This window comes from Aspergillus pseudodeflectus (assembly GCF_044049435.1).
Source record: "Aspergillus pseudodeflectus strain CBS 756.74 chromosome Unknown BJX68scaffold_58, whole genome shotgun sequence".
Taxonomy (NCBI): Eukaryota; Fungi; Ascomycota; class Eurotiomycetes; order Eurotiales; family Aspergillaceae; genus Aspergillus; species Aspergillus pseudodeflectus.
This window is the reverse complement of record NW_027263834.1, coordinates 23,632-44,395: the sequence shown is the minus strand read 5'-3', so window position 1 is coordinate 44,395 and position 20,764 is coordinate 23,632. Positions and strand designations below refer to the sequence as shown.

At 50.5% G+C, this 20,764-nt stretch overlaps 8 protein-coding genes across 8 annotated transcripts; 4 read left to right on the top strand and 4 right to left on the bottom strand.

The window, feature by feature from the left end:
* Positions 1-518: 518 nt before the first annotated feature.
* On the top strand, positions 519-2,454 carry BJX68DRAFT_278668 (FAD-dependent oxidoreductase; the record flags this gene model as incomplete). The annotated part of the gene is made up of 6 exons (XM_071048585.1): positions 519-633; positions 686-939; positions 997-1,089; positions 1,139-1,708; positions 1,773-2,172; positions 2,252-2,454. 6 exons carry the CDS (start codon positions 519-521, stop codon positions 2,452-2,454), a joined length of 1,635 nt encoding a protein of 544 aa, XP_070894486.1.
* Positions 2,455-6,072: 3,618 nt separating this feature from the next.
* BJX68DRAFT_173134 (uncharacterized protein) lies at positions 6,073-6,913 on the bottom strand. Its single transcript, XM_071037083.1, has one exon. The coding sequence runs from the start codon at positions 6,794-6,796 to the stop codon at positions 6,125-6,127; it is 672 nt and encodes a 223-aa protein (XP_070894485.1). The 5' UTR covers positions 6,797-6,913; the 3' UTR covers positions 6,073-6,124.
* Positions 6,914-7,384, top strand: BJX68DRAFT_173135 (uncharacterized protein). Its single transcript, XM_071037084.1, has one exon. The coding sequence runs from the start codon at positions 7,031-7,033 to the stop codon at positions 7,283-7,285; it is 255 nt and encodes an 84-aa protein (XP_070894484.1). The 5' UTR covers positions 6,914-7,030; the 3' UTR covers positions 7,286-7,384.
* Positions 7,385-7,842: 458 nt separating this feature from the next.
* On the top strand, positions 7,843-8,558 carry BJX68DRAFT_173137 (uncharacterized protein). Its single transcript, XM_071037085.1, has 3 exons — positions 7,843-8,082; positions 8,239-8,360; positions 8,437-8,558. Exons 1-3 carry the CDS (start codon positions 7,927-7,929, stop codon positions 8,486-8,488), a joined length of 330 nt encoding a protein of 109 aa, XP_070894483.1. The 5' UTR covers positions 7,843-7,926; the 3' UTR covers positions 8,489-8,558.
* A 9-nt stretch (positions 8,559-8,567) lies between these two features.
* On the bottom strand, positions 8,568-9,287 carry BJX68DRAFT_173154 (uncharacterized protein). Its single transcript, XM_071037086.1, has 3 exons — positions 8,853-9,287; positions 8,778-8,795; positions 8,568-8,712 (listed from the first exon to the last, which is right to left on the bottom strand). The coding sequence occupies exons 1-3, from the start codon at positions 9,143-9,145 to the stop codon at positions 8,628-8,630; spliced, it is 396 nt and encodes a 131-aa protein (XP_070894482.1). The 5' UTR covers positions 9,146-9,287; the 3' UTR covers positions 8,568-8,627.
* A 1,419-nt stretch (positions 9,288-10,706) lies between these two features.
* BJX68DRAFT_271177 (SUR7/PalI family protein) lies at positions 10,707-14,014 on the bottom strand (the record flags this gene model as incomplete). Its single annotated transcript, XM_071046895.1, has 3 exons — positions 10,707-10,916; positions 10,962-11,462; positions 12,836-14,014. The coding sequence occupies 3 exons, from the start codon at positions 14,012-14,014 to the stop codon at positions 10,707-10,709; spliced, it is 1,890 nt and encodes a 629-aa protein (XP_070894481.1).
* Positions 14,015-14,320: 306 nt separating this feature from the next.
* Positions 14,321-15,658, top strand: BJX68DRAFT_173118 (uncharacterized protein). Its single transcript, XM_071037082.1, has 4 exons — positions 14,321-14,609; positions 14,683-14,926; positions 14,978-15,432; positions 15,487-15,658. Exons 2-4 carry the CDS (start codon positions 14,699-14,701, stop codon positions 15,500-15,502), a joined length of 699 nt encoding a protein of 232 aa, XP_070894480.1. The 5' UTR covers positions 14,321-14,609; positions 14,683-14,698; the 3' UTR covers positions 15,503-15,658.
* Positions 15,659-16,642: 984 nt separating this feature from the next.
* Positions 16,643-17,549, bottom strand: BJX68DRAFT_245614 (uncharacterized protein). Its single transcript, XM_071041526.1, has one exon. The coding sequence runs from the start codon at positions 17,305-17,307 to the stop codon at positions 16,657-16,659; it is 651 nt and encodes a 216-aa protein (XP_070894479.1). The 5' UTR covers positions 17,308-17,549; the 3' UTR covers positions 16,643-16,656.
* Positions 17,550-20,764: the final 3,215 nt, after the last annotated feature.

The window sequence follows — 20,764 nt, the reverse complement described above, 5'->3', positions numbered from 1 at the left end:
GGAATGACGTTCAAACCAGTTCCCACTTATTGTGTCAGAACAATACGCTAAACATGCAAATGGACATCACACACCTCACTCAATGGCCATACTTATTGTGCAAATTTGCTCTACGTTCATGAGGTGGTGGAAATGAAACCTCAGATCTGGAGTTGGGCCAATCCACGTGGAGCCCTAAAAAGCCCCGCGTTGGAACAGACGGAGGAAATCTGGGGGCCAGATCCACAATCACAGTCACAGCCACCTCCAACGAGTAAGGTTTACAAGCAATCTGGGCGCTCACCTCACTTACTTGACCAAAGCTATAGAAACTTTTTTGCGCGTGCCTGGGAGTTTATCCTCTCATATTAACAGCAAGGGTTATCTTTGCCGGACGGCTAAGCCATCCTCCCTTGTATGCGAAGTCTGGGGTAAGTGTTTCTGTCAACTATCGTGCCTTGCAGGTATTTCCAGGCTGACTCGTCCATTCTTTATCCATCCGTGCATAGCAGCCCTTACTGAGCTCTACTACAGGCAACATGGCCGACTTTGACATCGCAATCTATGGGTCTACGTCTGGAGCAGTGGCAGCTGGTATCCAGGCTGCACGGTTAGGGCGAAAGACAGTTCTCATCTCGCCGGATGAACACATTGGTGGGTTATCATTTGCTTCTCTGTTCAGTCCCTCAGTCTAACACATGTCCAGGTGGAATCCAGATCGAAGGTCTTGGTTCAACCGATATCGACAATCAGGTCGAGTTCCAGAATAGCACTGCGGTTGGCGGACTGGCGCTGGAGCTGCATCGGCGACTCAGCACACACTATGGCAGGCTTTCTCAGCTCGAAGAGGTTGTTGCAAAGCGCCTCAAGGTTCCTGAGATGTGGAAGTTTGAGTCTTCTGTCTTAAAGAGGATTCTTGCCGAGTGGCTTGCGGAGTATCCCGAGCTTGTGGTTGTCAGGGTTCGCATTCTTTATGCCTTATTGCTTCTCTCAGAACTGTTCTAATGGTCTCACCAGGCTGCCCTCATTGAAGACCCCTCAGCTGTATCCAGAATTGGCCCCATCGTAACCTCCATTCAACTCACCAATGGCCAGTCAATCAGCGCTCGAGTAAGCCCTCCACTCCGTTCTTATATTTCTCTCACTATAATCTCACTAGTACTTCATCGAAGCCACCTACGAAGGCGATCTCCTCGCCGCTGCAGGCATAACTACCGTCATCGGCCGCGAACCCTCAACAACCTACAATGAATCCCTCGCTGGCGTCCGAGCCGACACTCGCTACACGCAATTCGACGTTCCCGTCGACCCCTACCGCACGCCTGGCAACCCATCCAGCGGTTTTCTCTACGGAATCTCTCCCGAACCATTTGGCAACCCCGGCGATGGAGACGCACACCTCCAGGCATACTCGTACCGTCTCCCGCTCACAGACGTCGAGAGTAACAAAGCTCCCCTCGAGAAACCAGAGGGGTACGATGCGTCTCGTTACGAGCTCCACCGTCGGTATATCCAGGCCGGTGGGAAGTTGTATACGCCGCGTCTGCGGGGTGTGCCGAATCGCAAGACAGATCTCATTGGGTCGGAGGCTGTTCTTGCGACAGATTTGCTGGGTATGAATGATGACTGGCCGACGGCAAGTCGGGCGAGACGCGAGGAGATTCTCGAGGAGACGAGGAGGTTCACAATGGGGCTGCTTTGGTTCTTTGCAAATGATGAGGCTGTTCCTGTACGTCCATTCATCTGTTCTTCTGCCCTATTTCACTATCGATATACTAACACCGCACCTTCAGCCCTCCATCCGCAAAGCCTGGTCTGACTTCGGCTATTGCCTCGACGAATTCCCCGATAACAATCACTTCCCACGCCGTCTGTACGTCCGTGATGCGCGCCGAATGGTCTCTGACTACGTGATCACCCAGCACACGGCATCCGAGCCCGAGGACACAGATCCCGCCTCCACAACCGAATCTGAGCCTGAGCCTGTCGCGGTAGCGTACTGGCCCACCGACACGCACTGCGCACGGCGTGTCGTGCGCAATGGCCTCGCCCATAACGAGGGCTTCGTGTTCAAGGAGCACGGCCACAAATGGAAGCCTTTTGGGATTTCGTATCGCGCGCTTGTTCCTACGCGGGCGGAGGGGGTGAATGTCCTCTCTGTGACATGTCCGAGCTCGAGCCATGTTGGTTATGGTATGTACTGCTGTTTTCCGCTCCGAGATGTTGGGCTTTTTTCTTGATTGGGTATATATTTGTGCTGATGTTGGTGTAGGCGCTGTCCGGCTTGAGCACCAATTCTACGCGCTTGGTCAAGCGGCTGCGAATGCGTGTGATATTGCACTTTCTCATGCCTCTATGGACTCGGCCTTGGATGTGCAAGATGTTCCGTATGATGTGCTCAGGGGAAGGTTGCTTGAGCAGGGGGCAGTGATTGATGCGTCTAGTGTAGGGAAGCCTGACTTAAGTCTTTTGTAGCTCTGGACACACTATCCTGGTATAAAGTCTCTTGGTCAATATAGATGTGTATGGAACAATCAATGTCCAGCGCTGCCAAGGTTGCTTAATAGGAGCGAGTAAGTAAGTGGATAAACAAAACGGTCTCAATCTCCTGCAGAAATCAGAATATTCCCCCGAGACAGGAGCAGATCTATATTACTGTCAGATGTTTCTTGCTATTTTTACCAATAGTCTGGGGTCGTGACAGTGAGACACCAACCGGCCTATACCGGTGAAACCCTGCTCAACTCAGTGGTGTTCAGCAGGAAATAGTTCCGAACGGCCTAAATAAGTCACGATGCTCCCTGAACTTGACTAACAATAAGAGTCTGACCCAGCTAGAGTCTCTTCTATGTTTAATATACCATGCATGACTGCCGTAGGATCTTGGTCTCAAGATAGAGCTGGCCGGGGAACTCGCCCATGGGAGCCTTGTGCGATCTATTTTGGGGTTGGTGATGATTGGGTTAGGGCTTGAAAGCTTTAAGAATGCCTTTGGCTAGGAGTTGTAACTTGGGGATTTGTGCTGCACGTCTTCCATGAAGAGGCGCTGCAGTGTTGAGTTTGGAGAAACGGTGTGCTTGGTAGGACGTAATAGCAGGGATACAGGTTGCAATACGGCAATAGGACTGCCTAATTGGGCGAACGCAGTGCAAAGACGCTATCATGAAACAGAAAATCCCATATGTACTTGATTTTCTAGGATGGTTGATGGCCTTCCTTATCCATTTTAGTGCTCACCCCTCGCCGCTTTTTGCTCACTGAGTAGATCTCAGCACGTCCTGAGCACGCTCTGAGCAGCCTGAGGCGATCACTGAGCACCGGCTGAGCAGAAGGCTGAGCGCCCTGGGCAAGGAACCTCAATAAACTGCACCCTGACTGATAATCCTCTTCTTGCCCGGTTCGCCACCTCGCCCTCCACTTTTGCCCGCCACACTCCTCCCCCTTCAAACCCTGGCGCTGCCATCAGGAAAGCGACGCATAGGTGGAGCTATTATTCCTTCTGATGCCCGAGTAGGACTCTGCTGGAGGTGATCGCGTTCCGCCACCACGGCATAAGATTTTTGGCGGGCTTTCTCGGTCGGAATTGACAGCACAGGTTCTGATGTCCATGGGGGCAGCTCTGGATATCCCAAGAGTCAAGGGATCCCCAGAACGCCAAACAGCGCTAGTCTATAAACACATTTTAGGACGTAACGTTCATCAGGTTGTGACAATTCTCGCCTGGAGGGCTTGATATCTACACCATAGAGGGATATTAGATTCGTTATAATACGTTGAAATCTCTTACATGAGGCTCTATGCCTCTTTGTCTGAAGCACTGGCTTAAGCATAGGACGATGCCCCAGCATCATGTAGGCAGAGCGGCATGATGGCCGGTACGTAGTACATGTGCAAGTAGGCGTATGCCGAAGTTCGCACTGAAGTTGCTGATGTGAGATCATAGCTTACGCATGGTAGTAGAAGTGAAATAGTAGATCCTAGGAAAGCCAAACTGGCTCTGGGGATCCTTGTGGGTCCCCGCCCGACTACATTCTTCCGACAACATCATGGTAAAAAAGAGGCATTGTCTTGAAACTATTTACTCTTGCAAAGTGCTCCCCATCTGGCATTCTGGGCCAATTCAATCTCAAGCGAAAAGTGCTCAACTACTCCAAACTCCCCATCAATCGGACCGTCAAAAGAGCAATTAGGGATATGAGAAGGCATTGCCCGCGCAGGGGGCGATGAGTATCGGATCGTCGTTTGCCGGTCAAAGTCTAGTTCTGGTGGTTTTGTACATTTGACTTCTGTCCTTTCTCTTCGATCGTTCTGCCTTCTTCTGTCCTGAGTGCACACAAATGCACATCTTTTTCTGCTGCAGCCAGCCTTTGTGTGGTTTTGTACTCGGCTAACATTTATATAGGTACCACGTATGTTCTTGTAGTAGACAAGAACGGCCACTTGTGCCTCGGAAGCGGTGGACAACGCTACTTGCATCCCATGGACATATCCACGGACCAGGCGGACAGGGTGTCATTGAGGATAAGCAGTACGGGCTTGCGTTGTATTATCATTTTGTAGACAAGTTGATTGGGCTTCCGCGGTTTCAGTACCAGTTTGGGTGGAACCGGTTGGGATGGAACGAAGAATGGCCAGTTCGCCGAACCGTTTTCGCAGCCAGGCGGTCCACCTCAGCGATGAGGTCAGGTCACAACATCTAGTCGACCAGAGCATGAACCTTGGACCCAACATCACAGGTATTACCCCCCGTCAGGTCACTCCGTCCTCGATCGTCGTCACTTCGCCGCCAATCAAGCCCCTGCGACCGACTCTCCTTGGCAAAAGGCGGATACTTGTTTTCGAAGCTCAGCAAAGTCCTTCCCATTCGCCATTGTGTTTGCTGTGCAACCCGTCAGTTACTGATCCTGTACGCTATGCGAGACGGAAGGATCATACGTTTCAATCCCCACGATCCTCTAGCTCGGTTATTTGCATCCTTCCCTTGAGCTTGTAAAAGCGATATTGCTAGAGGTGTGTCGAAGTCGGTGGTTCGATCGTTGCGACGTGGGGGGAATCCGAACCCAGTGTTTGTGCAAGGACATCCAGGGCCTGTACCAAAATCACACCGCGATTAGCAAAGGGTATTATACGAGCACAGGCAAGGAACGAAATCATACCCCTTCTCAAGGAGGCAGCCTTGGCCTCCGCAGCGTTGAAGCCTCCCACTGGAACGTGGTGTTTCTGGTTTGGGCCCGACGCCTACTCTCGTGATTCCACCCAGTATTATTTCATGTCTTCGGATTCTGTTGGCGTTCTTGGGGCCCGCCGTGCGCGCTCATCGACCTGTTATTCGAATGTCGTTGTCTAGACTGTCGGTTCCGGTCGCTCCGCGCCATCTAACAACAAATCAGTCGCTGCTCCGAACCAATAAATCGTCCAGGTAAAAGGAACGGAGGGAATGAGAATACCAGTCATCAGCTGCGCCACTCATGTTGTAGGACTAAGCTTCAAAGGTAAGCCTGACACATGAGGGTAGAAAGCTGGGGAATGCGACTAGTCGGCTGTCAAATTGTGTCGGCCGGGCCGTTGATCTATGGGGAGGATCTGAAGAAGTTGAGAGGTCTGTCATTCTGAATAACTGGGGAAACGACACTATTTAAGCACAGGAATCGACTAAACTAAATAAGGAAACAGGGGCTATTCAATATTACTGCTCCAATCGCTGTATCTCGTGAGTCCTGAGAGGAATGTTCGATGGAATGGTGAGAGGAATGCTTGCGAGGGGTCCGGAGCCAGGGGCTCCGGCCGACAAATTGTATGAGGAGAGGAGCTTCGCAGTGACGGAGTGTTTGCAGCTGGCATTGCTAATTGCAGTGGTAAATTACCGGGAATGAAACGCTTGACGCCTCAGGCTCCCGTCGCGCGTGACTGGGGACCGCGGCCTCCTTCACGCCGCGCAATTTCAAACCGGCGACGGCGATGAAAAAGTCCAGTCGCGCGTTGCTCTACAGTTCTCCAATGCTCGCATGACGGGCGCCTGCCTTGTGTCTCTTATATATTAGCCATGATTGGCATTTTTTTACGGACTACTCCCTGTTTTGCGTTATTATCCACCCCATTGAGCAGATAAGCCGGAAACTGCTTCACAACCAGCACTCATTCACAGTTATTCGCTTTTTTTTTGGCGCCTGTCTCTCGATATGGCGCCTTCTTCTTCACCAAAATACCGCTCCTCTCCTGAGAGGCACTCAAAAACAGCTCCAAGACCCCTCTCCAGGATTCTGTGAATCCGGAACCTGCCGTCGTCGAAGGACTGCCTCTTAAGAACCTGAAATACGTCCCTGGTAGGCCAGGTGGTGGAGGAAGATATATCGGAGTTGCAGTTAGAGAAACAGTCAAGCCGAAATCGAAGCCGCAGCCTAGACCGAAACAACCCAAATTGAGCCTCGTGGAGAGAAGGAATTCGTCCATGTCCTGCACTCGCCAACAAAACAAAGGATTGACTCGTCCGCGCATCTACCTCCGCCTCCCCAGGTCCATGCTCCAACGACCCGCCGTCTACGCGCTTGAGGAGGGAGAAGAGCCAGATCCAGGGGCGATTCAGATCGTCAACAGCAGCGGCGCTGGCTCTACAACAGGGCGATGGATACAAACCAAGAGAAGAAAGGGAGTGGGAGGAGTTCCATCCCGGAATTGACATAGAAGCAATGTTCGCAGTGTTTCCCTCGTCAGAAGTGGACTGACCCCCTCCGTCCGCGCAGCTCGCGAACATCCCATCTCCCAATGGCCATGATAAGACCCACGAGAACGATCCCGTCAACGATTTATCCGCGCGCATGCGAATGGCACTGCGCACACGCCAATCAAACGACGACCAGGACGCCCTCCACGTCGTCCGGAAGCTATCTTACAGGCACTTGGTGTCTTTACTCCTCAGCCTGAAGTCGTTCCTCCTCCAGGCCCCAACCCGCGCGAGAAACTTACCCCTCCTCAACCTTGCTTCCGACTAAAAGACCTTTTTACCTGCTATGATCGGGCCGGTGTTGGTCAGCAGAAGTACGTGGATCGCGCGATGGCTAGTGTTGGGTACCAGGAAAGCGACCTCTTTCTCCGTCATGGCCGCCGCTTGATCCGAATGGCCGAGAGCGCTCAAGAAGACGACTTGAATATTGGGAATCCTGTTGCCGGCGAGGGAGAGGTCAATTCCACAGTGGGCCGGGTTGAATACGATATGGATGAGCAGGATGAGACATGGCTAGAAGAATATACTCGGAACGGCGAGAAGACCAGTTTGAACTCAAGCCCGCCATCTTCCAAATCGCAGTGACCAAAATCGGAAAAGAATCGCACAGTTTGGAGAAACGGATCCAAAAACCGAATCCCAAGCCTCCACAAACCCTGCGCCCTCGGTCAAGCTCGGCTGCAGCTGTTAACGGCTAAACGACAGGCCCTGGAGAGGGTCAAGACACGAAATGCGCCATTTGCGATGACGGTGATTGCGAAAACGCCAACGTGCACTTGGATATGCACAGGCACCACGCATCATCTGGCGGCTGGGGCCGCTTCTACCGGAACATGGCACAATCTCTCAGCCACAGCAAATCGCCGTCATCGCTGCCCCTGATTCGCCCTGGTGTCGCTGCTCTGGGTGCATCTGAAAACGCGGGCGGACTACGCTGGAGTTGGCCAGGCTCTATAGCCCATATTCATTGCTTGCGTCTAGTCATTTTTTTTTCTCATGCTGTTCCCAGCAGGGATTCTTATAATCCATCCATAATCTGGGCAACCTCGAAGAAGTGAGGAAGCAGTCTTCGTCTGCTATGTGTACCCAACGTCAACGTTAACTGCTGCTGGTATACTATAAGTGCACTTATGTGGGGTATTTATTAAACGGCAGTTGTGGTTGAGATCCCGAAACAGGATCAGATTGATGTGAATCACCAAGATAATGCTGGTCGCACAGCATTAATGCTCGCTATAGAGCGGAGAAACGACGAAGTATCCATGGCCTTGTTGAGTAGAAAAGATATCAACCTCACCATTGGAAATGATCAGGAACAGAGCGCGGTGGACTATGCACTGAAGTCAGGTAAACTCAAAGACATCGGGAGATATCAGAAAAAGGTTAGCCGGCCCTATTCCATGATGTGCGCATCTACTGCGTCCGCACAAGGATGCAGCCAAAAAGTAAGGTAAGGATCAGATATATTGCTTTGCGGCTTGGGCATATCTGGAACTGTCAAGGCGCAAAGTGTTTGACTAATGAAACCTTTTTTCTAGAACCCAAGCTTTCTGAATCTACTGGGCCTACTGGCTGTTGAAGTTTTCGATAGGTACCTACCAGAGTTTATCATGTATATCACTTTATGGTCCGGTATTGGTCTGAGGCTTGCGTGCACTATGTAAATTTTCCAATGATGCCTATTCTATGGGTGCTATCTCCATTTGTCGCTCACCTCCTTCTCTTACCTCAACTAGACGGGAAACAAGAGCCCTTTTGTCGGACTTTGGAGAACAGACAGGTTATTGATGGAACGGAGCGAGTCTAATCCTAAATTAAAAGCCACTTCCATTGAGTATGCCGCAGCATTTTCACACTCCATGGCTCAACCCTCAGCCAGTTGCTACTTTCAAACGGGCCGCTTTCCTCCCACAGTTGTTCCTGTCGGTTACTCCGAAGAATAGAGCCGATCCACAGCCTGATTTACCTCTTTATTCCACCGCTCCTGTTCCTCCATACTGGATTCCAAGACTCTGTAATCGATCGTCAATCCCTGACGTCCCAAAGTCCACGACAAGGAGATAAGCAGGTGACGTACTCGATCCTTTCTTTGAGCCTGTCAAATTCTTAACTTCATTCTCACCGACCACGAATTCTACGGCATCATACATACTCTTCCAGAAGACTGCTGGCGTCTAGGCTATTGACCTCTATACGATCCGAACCACGATCCGAACCTCCGGCAACTTTTCCATGCCTCCACTGGTTGCCATCCTTGTCTGGAGATTCCCAGTGATCACGAACTTCTCTGGCGTCGTCGTCATGGATAGGTTCGGAAGACCGAAAGTCATCTCGTTGCCGGGTGGGGTCGGACGTTACACCCTTCAGTATAGAGCGGAACGCCTCAAGACGAGTCGTTTGAGGCAGTGGCATATGATGGCCTCGAGCATTTGCATTGGAAGCCATTTGCAGGCTGTAGAAATGTGGAGATAATAAGGAACAGGTTATGAAAAGATAAGGTGAACTGCCAATATGTATTCTACTGATTGCAAACGAGTATAAGCCGATTCTCGCAGGTGTGAGCCTTTTTCAGTACCCTCAAAAAAATATTAAGAAAAAAGAAAGAAAAAGAAAAAGAAAACCCATAAAAATAAACCGGTCAATCATTATCTCTGGGTATTAGATTTATAGGCCAGCGGCCAGACTGCATTAGTGGGTGGCGCTCCTGACCACGATGGCCCAGCTTCACTTTCCGCTCTGCATAAATCCTTTTAACATTCGTACACTGCCAAATCGGAAACGATCCTAGGAGATGTACAATACTGTCTTGTCAGAAGCTAATAGAATATTGGGTGGCTGCGGGAGAATTAAAGCTCTATGCACTTTAACTTTCCGACGATGTGTCCTGTAGACGATCCCACCACTTGAAGTTGATCTTACGCACATAATTTCGCTGTCCTAGGCTTCACAACCGCCAGCTGGCAGCTTCACTGTGTATTTATCTTCAAATGAAAGCCTTGCAGGAGGCAGGCGGACACGTGCGCAGCCTAGTTATTGTGCTTGCTAGCCGCTCCTGTGCTCGGTCGTTGTCTTTGAAGCCAGTTTCTTCATTTGGGTCTCCACATGATTCTGAGCTTTTTTTGTCGATTTTCTGAGTTTGCTGATCGGAAGGCCACCTCGTTTCGGACTGAGGGTATCGCGGATATTGTCGGACCTGATGCAGTCGTCCAGACACTTTCAATGGCGGTCGGGGAGCCCCGGTCAGTCAGATACGTCTGAAGGTAGATCACACTTGCTGCTGCTGCTGAGAGCGACCCAATTGTCCTGGAGTAGGTGGGCTTAGCCAGGGGCCTGAAGGTGAGGATGCAATTGTTGATACCGTAGTTGGTAGGTATAACATTATTAAAGCAATTAGTAGATCACCGTAACATCTCGGCTTCTTTTCTATCTAATGCACAGGGACAGAATCTAGGTATGTCTGCAATGGTAGGAGATGTCATTCTATTGTCCTTTCTTTGATTCCTTTGGCACTGGGGCTGAGATGGGTCCTGGGACTTACTGTGGCATCTACGATTGTCTGGATCTGTTACTTGATACTATTGCTTGTAGTTCGAATTCCCATTAGAGCTAGCATCCACAAGACAAAGACTGTGAAGGATACCGCATTACAAATTTCCCTTAATTCTGCTGCTTTCGTGGCATGACCACCTCCAAGTGTATATGAACGAGATAGCATAATTCCAGTGCGAAAGGAGGAATGCTTGGTGATACGCTTTATATTGTCTCTATTGCAAAAATGCATGTGCGCATTGCGAGCTAAGCAAACTGATCAGGCCCATTGGGCAAAAGTTAAGACCCAGAATTAAGGCACCAAAACCTAAACAAGCACATTAGGATACGCGATGAATAATCGGGAAATGCTTTGGCGTATGCAGCTTCCGGTGCTGTCTTTTCCACAAGTCACGGAGAGGGTCGAAGGTGCAAACCTCGCCCTTCATACCACTCTGAATTGCCAGAACTTGCACCCTCACAGACAGCAGCAACAGCATCTTTCCATAATCCAGAACAAACTGGAACCAACCGAGAACGCCACGGCGAGCCATGATACGGCCAGCATCCGTGGTCCAAGACTGGCAGAGATGCCTGCTTGCTCCAGCGTACTGTTGATGCCCCGCGTGAGCAGTTGATACATGCTGGTCACTGTCACAGACGCTCCAATGATTAAGATAGATGATACCTGACCGTCGTCAGCATGTCCTCAACGTTTCTCTTGTTGGCTTACCGCTGAAGAGATGATGGCGACTAGCTTTGCCAATGGGAACCCGACCAGACCGGTGACAACAGCAATAAATGCGGCAATGAACGCCATCATGTAGGCGGCCACAATCCAATGCGACACACGGCGATATCCCTTCAGGACTGGCTGCGTCCAGTCTGCTAAAACTCCATTCGCCTGGCCCAGGCGACTGGAAAGAAGGTCGAGTAAGTCGAATGAAAAGGCGGCACTGGGCCCTGAGCAGTTTGAGAAAGCCTGGGCACCTTTTTTGCCTTCGCAATAACTCCACAGGCCGACTGCGTAGTATTCCGGGAGGAGTGAATGAAGCTGGTCCGACAGATCCTGAATATGCCCACCGATCTGATTGACCGCATTCTCTGCCGACCCTGTGATGCTGTCGACCACGTTGCCCTTTTGGAGCGGAGAAGAGGAATCTCCTACTTCAGGAAGATCAAAGGATCTCACTAGGTTAAGATGGTCTATTTTCGGGGACCCCGTCAACTTGACCTTTGCTCCGTCAGCGACTATCTCGGCGCGGCGTTGTTGGGCAAGTCACCCCCATGAAGAAAAGGTCTTGAGGGGAGGACGTTGATGTGCAAGCGGAAAAGACCACAGCCAAGCAGATTAACTCTGCGGTAGAGAGTACTAACGGCACAAACTTCAGGAAAAGGAAACATGCTGAAAAGTAATGAGTTCCTCTCCGCCTAGTGACGGGACGTTTGTCTAGGTGAGCGGGTGGGACGCGTCTGTTATGTATACGACAAGATTGTGGTATAAGACTTCGCGGTATCTATGTACGCGGGGAGCCACTCATAAATGTCCGGCCTTGGTACGGATACGACCAGGCCTTTTTTGACGGCATGACATAGGATGTAATACACGGCTTGTACCTAGGCATTTTAGAATGGGCGGACGAGTAGTATATTTATAGATACAGCTTACCCGTTCAAGTCGCAACTGCCGATCGCACACTCCCCAGGGGGTCTCCACGCACAAATTTCGGAGAGATGGATGCTGCTCTTATTTTCGACTGCGACTATTCGCTGGATGGACGTTAGACGGTTTTTATTCCAATTAATGTTTTCAGAGATGGACTCTTCTGACTGGTCCGTTTGCTTTGCTTAATCACTGTTCTTGCCCTGTTTGATTCTGTTGTACATTTCCCCGGCATTAGGGACGGCTGCTACGGCCATGTAGTTGGAAATCAAGGAGATAGGGTGATAATAAATAGTCTACGGTCCTATTGTGAACGCATTAAGTGGTGGTTGGAGCAGGTGTGGTGACTGTACGTAAAGCTTTGCCTTATGTGTGAAGGCTCAAGCACGCTGATCCGGGAGAGGTGGTGGCCCTTAATGGAATCTTTAGGACAATATAATTTATCTGAGATATGCAGAGAACGTTGGCCCATCTACCAAGTGACGCAATTTCTGCCTGTACTGTATTTTGCTGGGTAAACTGTTTATTGCCAAGGTTAACCAGCGCTATGACCTTCCAGAGAAGATCCCTGCTTCGTAAAATCAAATGTAAGAAAGAGAAGCCACGCATCACAGACGTTGATCATTTTGTCTTCCTGATACTAGATTCATAGTCCACTCCCATAATTGCTGCCTTCGGTCGCCACCCATTGCCCTCCTTCGTACTCCAACATGCCATCACATCCTTTCTTACGACCATGGTTGCGACAAACGTTTGTTCGCTTTCTAGAGCCGGATAGAGATGACAACACCAATGACGTTCACAGAACGCTTAGAATCTGAGCGGTCCAGAACCTGAATCTAAGCCCAAGCTCTTTTCCCGGGCCGACTTCCAATGGATAAAGTCACGTTGGTCTGCATCGGACATCCTCGGACCGCATAGTTGTCATCGGGTTCCAGATATACCTGATTGCAGTTCTTGTCCCGGGGTAAGCAAGTCAGACCTCGGCAGGTAGGGTCACTCGTCGTCACGGTTATTCCACCCATGATGAAGTTGGATTCACGATCCATATCAATAAAGGAAACGTCCCAATACACGATCGAAGATTGAAGTGAGTATTCAAACTGCAATACACTCTCTTGGCTCGCCTCCAGGGCCATTTTGATGGAGATTCCTCCCTCGTCTTCCCTCGCACGCCACGCCTCAAAGTATGCTCCACCACGAGCATCGATAACTCTCTCTGGTCCCGGTTCCCGTGCAACAGACCACGCATGGATACTGCTATCCAGATAGTTGATTATATTGACACCAAATGCGGGATCGGCGACCAGACCGGATATCGCGCCGGTCTCTATGGGTGTGCGACTGTACGTCACACTTGTCAAGGCTGTCGACGCTGTAGGCGTGTTAGATAGTGCAATTGCTTGTGGTGGGTCACCACCGGAACCCGCGAACGTTGGTGGCCCAGCACACCAGAACCCTGGCTCTGACAATGAGCCTTCGGTGTCTGGCCCCGGCCTCGGAAAGTTGACCTCCTCATTCTCGACGGTGGTGCATTGACCCTCCGCATTGACGTTGGCCACAAAGATCGCTGGTCGGTCCGCCCACCGTACGGAGAGCGGCTGATCGGGTATCATCCGATCGTCATTGCGGGAAGCCGTTGGCTCTGCATGGACGGTTACCTGAGCGCAGTTCATGTACATTTCCCTCTTCCCAACTTTGTTGAACCAGGTCCACGCGAGTAGGGCCGGACCGCTTGGTGCGTCTTCTGGAATCTGAAATGTGTACGACATTGCCTCGGGACAGTGGCCCAGAATCGATTTAATCACCTGGAAGGTCTCTCCGCGATCAAAGGACAGGGAAATCTGACATGACCCGCCCCCATGCGTCGCCGTGCCCTCCAGAGTTAGAGAGTACACCTCTCCCGCAGCGTAATCAGCGACGGAATTGAATGGTTCTTGTGCATACCCTTTGCAGGGAAAGTTGGCTCCCGACGCAGATAATGGAGACGTGTATGAGTAATCTCTCATCGAAGCTGCCAGAGCGGGATTCAGCGGACTACGAATGGGAAAAGGGTCGCTCATCTGGATGTGTCCCGCAGTAGCCGGGATGAAGGCAGCGTACAGGGCCAATAGAATGATCATTTTCAGATCAGTATTTACCGGGTCGCAGATTTAATCCTCGCACCGCGTGAGCCCTTCAGGATATTTAATATGTATTGCCTTGATGCTGGCACGCTATCACAGTGGAAGGGAGGGAGCATGTCTCGAGGGCAAAATTCACCAGTCCGCAATTTAGTCCAATTTGACTTTTTCCAGCCATATTACCAGGGTTAGTGCAACCTCGCGGGCGTGCAAATATAACTGCTTGCTATTGTTCAGACAAAAAACCAGATGGGGTGGGATACCTGTCAAAGTTCACACTCAGAATCACGCGGGCGCCCAGTTGAGCTGTGCCCGGAATCTTCACCGGGCCAAACTCGGTACTCCGAGGTGGTGGCATCTATTTGCACGGTAAGAATACTGTAGTAGGGCGTGAGTGGCGAATCAGTAGTTGCAAAGGTGCGCGGCCGGCGGGCGAGGTCCTTGGCACAAAAGCTTCAGGACTAACTTGAAGGGAGTAAAATGATTGAGATAACGATTCTTGGATTGAGATGGATAAGCGTGGGACGCAGCTTGAGCCTTTTGCTGTTTAATGGCTACAGTAGCTGATCGGCATTTTATGAAGCTGGCTACCCAGGTATGTAGCTTGGTAGGGATCCCCATGGCCTTGAGCTGTAGGTCAAGGATGTTACCTGCTAACCCCATTGAAGGCGTTCTTAAGGTCGGATGCCCCCAGCGTTATCACTTCCGACGCTAGCCATGCTCGGTCAATCGCATTCCTCGGCACGAGCAACGCTTTTTCAAGATTGCAGCGCATACACAACTGCAAGATACCTACTGGAGACAACAATAATGGACGCGAGGCTGGTTGTGTGCCCCTCCAGTTTTCTCCTGTGCTCTTTGCTCGACTTCAATCCGATCGCGCTAAAGCCTCTATCAAAGCCGCGCTCATGCGTACTCTTCCTGGTACACATATTCGCAACTTCACTCGCTGATGTCCCATAGTCTGCAACGCTGCACGAGGGGCCCCAAGAATTACAGGGCCGTCTACGACAAATTTTCCTGCGAGCAAGATCAATATTTGGTCTCACGGTGGCATCCCCCCTGGATAGCCTGAGCGAGTCCGACAGAAGAAAGATGCTTCTATACCTACGCATTGGCAACACAAACGCTGTCGACCACCCAATCTATGCAGAAAAATGGGTGGAAACGCTTCCTGATCGCCTGTTGACATACTCGAGTGATAGCACCGACTTCGAGCAATCGCAAGAATGGAAGAGGCACGGATGGTATCGAAACAGGACTATATACGACTCTACAACTTTAATAAGTGAATGTTATAACAGCGGAACTAAATATATTGCGATACTTGAAGATCCCTTCTACCCTGCATGCTCTGGAAATGGTCGAACAGCACACAATAGGCCAAGACTGGCTCTACAGTCGATGATGATGATGATGTATTCATACGCTGACCCCTCGCCTAAGCGATATGCAGGTAATAACTTTTCTAGATACATGTTTGTGTAACCATTTGGGTGTTCAAAGTTTCCTGAGGGCGAATTTGGAGCCTCGCCTGACAGGCCTGTGATTGTTTCTATTTCCTCGCCACCTTGCAATAAGGGGGAGGTTTGACACCATTATGGGAATAACCAAAGCCAATTTGAAATGAAGGAACGCGAAGAAAAGGAGGGAAGTTGAGTTATGTAACCATTCAGATATCACGTCTGGACCGACAGTGTCGGAGTATAAGTCACACGCGAGATTGTTGTTGAAACAATTATCGCACCGGGGGTATTTTGATGTATCAATTGTAGTTGCACAATTAGGACGAAAGGTGAATTATTGAGCGGACAGAGAGACGGGCATTAGAGTATCTCGTTGTCGGAACCATTGTGTAAAAGCCTTGAGACCACGAGGCAGGAAGCAGAGAGTCGGGAAGTAATGTTGGAGAATGTGTTGTCGTTTGGCGAAGATGTCGCGATAGACCGGGCAGAAAGGTCTAGTCATCTCCCACCAAGTTCTAGTGGTGCATGTCCATTGAGTTGATCTTAGCGAGGTAAGGCAACGCGCAAGCCTTAGCTATTCTTCATCGTCGCTGGTACTGTACGGTCGGGAGGCGAGGGCGCGGCGTCAAAAACTCCAGATCCCTAGAGTATCAGCAACGCGATGGATTCCAGGTCACCAAATCCAGTCGCTGCATAAAACAAGGGATCGTCAGCTTTCTTCAGTTCATCGATTATAGCGAGGCAAGATGGGAACAGGCATCTTGGCTATCTCGTCGTTGGTTTGTTGTTGGCTGTCAGAGTTTTCACGAACGCGTCGGGGTCGCGTCCAACCGCCCACACCACGGTTTCCATCTCCTTGGGCAGATCTTGGTTTCTTCAAGCAGCACCACCACAGAACTGCTTGAATACTTGTCCCCAGCACCACGTAGAGGTGTCTGCCCATCGCTGGGGTCATAAAACAGACCGACCCAAAATGTCCTTCCATGTCCTGAATAGAGGGACCGGTTTTCAAACTGGAAGACGCGCGCTGCGCACGCTGCGGCCCTGAAACGACAAGAAGGGGAGGAGATATAGGATACGTGAGGTTACCGAGATAGATTGAGGGACTAAGGCTAGGTAAAGTATGCAAGGAAAGAAGATTTGCGGGTAATGATAAATCAGCCGAGGCTAGAGGACCTATTTTGATTGGGCTAGAATATCTGCGTACGAGGTTTTCCGCATCCTCTGAGAACGTCGCTCGGGTGTAGGGGAGGTGGGTTGGGGCAAATTCTCAGCTTCATCGGCAGTCTCGGTCCAAGTGAACTGGGTTTCCGTATCATCATCTTGTTCAGTCCTTTCTGTTTGTCCGGGTACGTCTTGGGAGTGAGCGTTCTGATGGCTATGATACAGAGGGGATGAATCTAGGTCCAGACCGTGAGCGGATTTAGATGAAGTCGTAGGGGTAGCTCGCCGAGTCCACCGGTCCGACCGTTGTCGCTTGCCGAGTGTAGACGAAGGAGTCGCGGGTAGAGGTTGAGGTAGCGCTGGTAGAAAGTGTACATCCTCCGTCATAATCGCCAATTGTTGATTTTCTTTGGTTAGTCCGAAAATGCGGCCGGTGATGAAAATCTGGGCGTTAATAGATAGGGGCGGGAAGTTGACCCAGCGCTGGCCGTTCTTGAAGTAGGCCGTTAGTGGGAAGGTATGATGGGTTCGATTGGAGGTATGGTAAACTGTTGATTGAAGACGATAATGCAATAGCGTTGACCCGTTGTTTAGCTGGCCTCCACGCTCGCAGACAGTGCCGAGGAATGTAACGGTTGGCTGCGCGGCCTCCGGGCAGTGCATGAAGTATGAATCCGCATCTTCATAGTTACCCGGATGACTAGAGACGTTTAAAAGAGTTATATGGAGGTGGGTGGTGGTTCTTACCAGTCTACAGCATGGGCATGCAAAAGAATATGGAAGCCGTCCTCTTGGGTAGTAGCCGTTAGGAAGGAGCCCCAAGCGTAGATGAACACATTGGGCTGGTAGATTTCTGATCGGGTCGTTTGGCTGAAGAATCGAATCAGAGTCGTTATATCTCCTTGGGTAACATCGTCTGATTGTTCGTCCTTATCCGGGATGTTCAGGGAAAGGCGTAACTGCAGCGCCAAGCTTTTACCGGGGCGTGTCGGGTCGGGTTCAACGCTATCAATAAAGTCTCGAATATGGATAGTAGCTGGACAGGTCCCATTTGGCGGCATTGGAGGCAGTGGTATTGGACCGTTGTTATGTTAATGGATGACACTGTGTATATAGTAGATAGAGAGAATTGGAAATGTTTGTTTCGCACGTAGGCAGGTGTTGGTCGATATAAGACATTTATCATTAGTAGCTAGCTTAGTGGTCGAGGTAGTAGCGTTGTCCAGTGAGATAAAATGATATATCAGAAAGATCTTTCAGCTCTCTCGTTCTAGGTGATGGTGAATGGATGGGGATGCTTGACTAGTGTACTTGGACATCAGCGGGCGTTCGTATTCATGCATGCTGGAGGTCTATCTAACAGAGAGACTATTGTGTGGACCTAGGTCATTGGCGGGTTGCTTGGAAGGGCCTGCCACTCATGCAAAGTACTTTGCTCTAGGGCCTGTAAACGTCGCATCTCCTCCAGCAGATAGGGATCTGGTTGTCGATCGAGGTCTTTCATCTCAAGTGGCTGCAAGAGATGAAGGCCATTGAGCGATCGGAGTCGGGAAAGCTGGACGTACATAGAGCAGTATTTTCGGTGCGAAGGTTGGCCTCGAGCGATGCGATTGTCTTTGAGATCAAGAATGGCGGACGTAAGCGTTCTTCCCTGGACTTTATAGTCGGTCAGACAAAAGGCTGGACAGATGGGGATCTGTCTTCGTCGAACGGAGTAGCGTTTTAAAGATATAGACGCTTCAAGCGGGAAGATAGGCAATATGTTGCAGTCGAGCGATTCGAGTGAAATCAGTTTTGGGCGGTCCGGTTTGAACAAAAGACACGCCGGAGGTTTATTGCAGAAAACGTAGTGATCATTCAAAGTATAGAGCTCAGCTGGCCTTGTTATCATAAGATATATTAGTGAATTTCGTGTGGGAACTTGCCTGTGGGATCCAGAACCACTCCTACAGCTGTGCCTGTTGCACCGTTGACCAAGCCAGCGGGCGTGTTGATATTTGTCAACAGCATAACTGGCATAGAGTAGGTATAGAGGAGAAGTCCGGGGAACGGAACTGTCGTACCCTGGTCAGGATGGTGAAGAAGGTCATCTGCACGGAGTTTCAAGTTTCCTTGGCCGGATGATCTCGTTCGAGAATGAAGGGCAGGGAAAACAAAGATAGTCTGGTGTCGGATCAAGGCGAAGTTCTCGGTTTGGTGGCGATTGATGACATGTCGAAGACTATTTAAGGTAACTACAGCGGTTGTATCCTGCGGATGAGAATTCGCCAGCGAGGTAATGGTTCTCCCATTCAAAAGCAGAACGTCGTTGGATGTTAAGTTGCCAATACGAGCACGTCTGAGTAGTGATTGGTGTGGTTTATCCTCCGTCTGACGCATCTGCTCGTCTAGGATGATGACTTGGCTGAATCGGTGCCAGATAAGTCTGCCGTCGGTGTCTGCGTCATTCTGTGGTAGCTTCCATAGCGGTTGACCCCGAACGGGAGGAAACTGGTAAAAGTCTCCCATAAGGATAACGATCGGTAAGCCGCCGAACAGGTCCGGGGACGTTCGATCTAGGGACCGGGCTGATTTACAGTGGCTGTTGATGGTACTTAGCGTGGAAAGATCGATCATGCTCACTTCATCAATAATCATAATGGTTTTGCGCGACCACAGTCGGCGAACTCTCAGGCCCTTTGCTGCAGCTCGAGATCGGTTCAAGGAAATTCCTAGAGATGTATGGTAGGTGTTGCCGCCAATAAGATCGGCTGCAGCTCCCGTTGGCGCCATGAGAATAAGTTCATGTTTGCGGCGAAGCAAGTCCATCCCTGTGGCGATTGCTTTGATAATCTGACTTTTACCGACACCTCCTTCCCCCCCTACGTAAAGGAGCGTTTGTTGTCGCTGAGACGAATTGTATGGATGAGAGGCCCAGCTAAGCGCTTCGGAAAGAATTTTTTGAACAACCATGGCTTGCTTTCTGTTCAAAGGAATGATCTCGCTGACCAGGCCGGACAGTGAAGCACCTGTAGGTGCGTCTCCGACGCGTGACCGACGTTCCTCCATGTCTGGCAAAGGTTCAGGTTCCACTAGAAGCGGCATCAAGATGCCGTTAGTGATATCGGCATTAAAGTCATCCAGATCTGGAGCGGGACCGATATTGATGTCTTGGCTTGCTTGGGTACTGATATCTCCAAGACACGTCTCCCAAGTTTGGAGGAGTGTTGGCGGTACAAATCTCAGGCTAGCGGCTTCGAACAGCGTATTATTCGCAATGTCAAGTGGTTGAAGTTGGTCGAAGTGACGGGAAAGGCATCGAAGTGGCAGTGCAGCCAGCGCGGTAATTCGCTGTTGGGCATCACGTAGCTCCCGGTCCCAGAGTCGGCTAATAGAAGAGAAGGCAGTGAGAAGTGTCTCCGAACTGAAAGTCTCATCAATATTCGATTCGGGGCGGGAGCTCTCATCATCTGATTCGAGGTACGGGTCTTCGTCGCGTAGGTCCTCATCTACAGGCACCGTATGATCTGCGGACTGTTTTCGAAGTAGCGCGTCTACTTGACAATCCTCCTTCGACTTTCGTAACAGTTCAATGTTGCTTGCGAATGTTCGAATATAGGCCGGTAGGCTCGGCTCAATGGCAGTCCAGACGCGATAATATCTGTTTATGCTGTTTTCCGGGGTCGATGTCGATTGCCTCAAGAGCGAGGGCAAGTTTTCCCAAGGGATAAATAGGCCAAGGAGAACTTCGGCCATGTCATTTAGAATCGCGTCTGTTGAAGGGTGGCCGCCCGGCAAGGAGTCTTCGGCCGCTTGAAATTCGGAGAGTTGGCCTTGGAGGGTTACTGTTGCTGTTTGAGATGGAGACTGAGCCAAGCGTTGCATATGGGTAAGACAGCGGGGGTGATGCTGGTCAAATTCTATGTCTTGAGTAGTCGCATCTCGTACGTGTCTTGTTCGAACAAGCATGCAGTATTCAAAGAGGCAGAGGGAGGATAGAAGTTGTCCACGCCATTTATAGTTGTCGAATAAGCTGGCGGGAGCGGCGGTGTTAGCGTTGTAAACGCATGGCTCGTCCGCAGGAAGATCGGGTGGAGCACGGGGTTGTGAACCGGCCAGTGGAAGGAAAGACCGAACATAT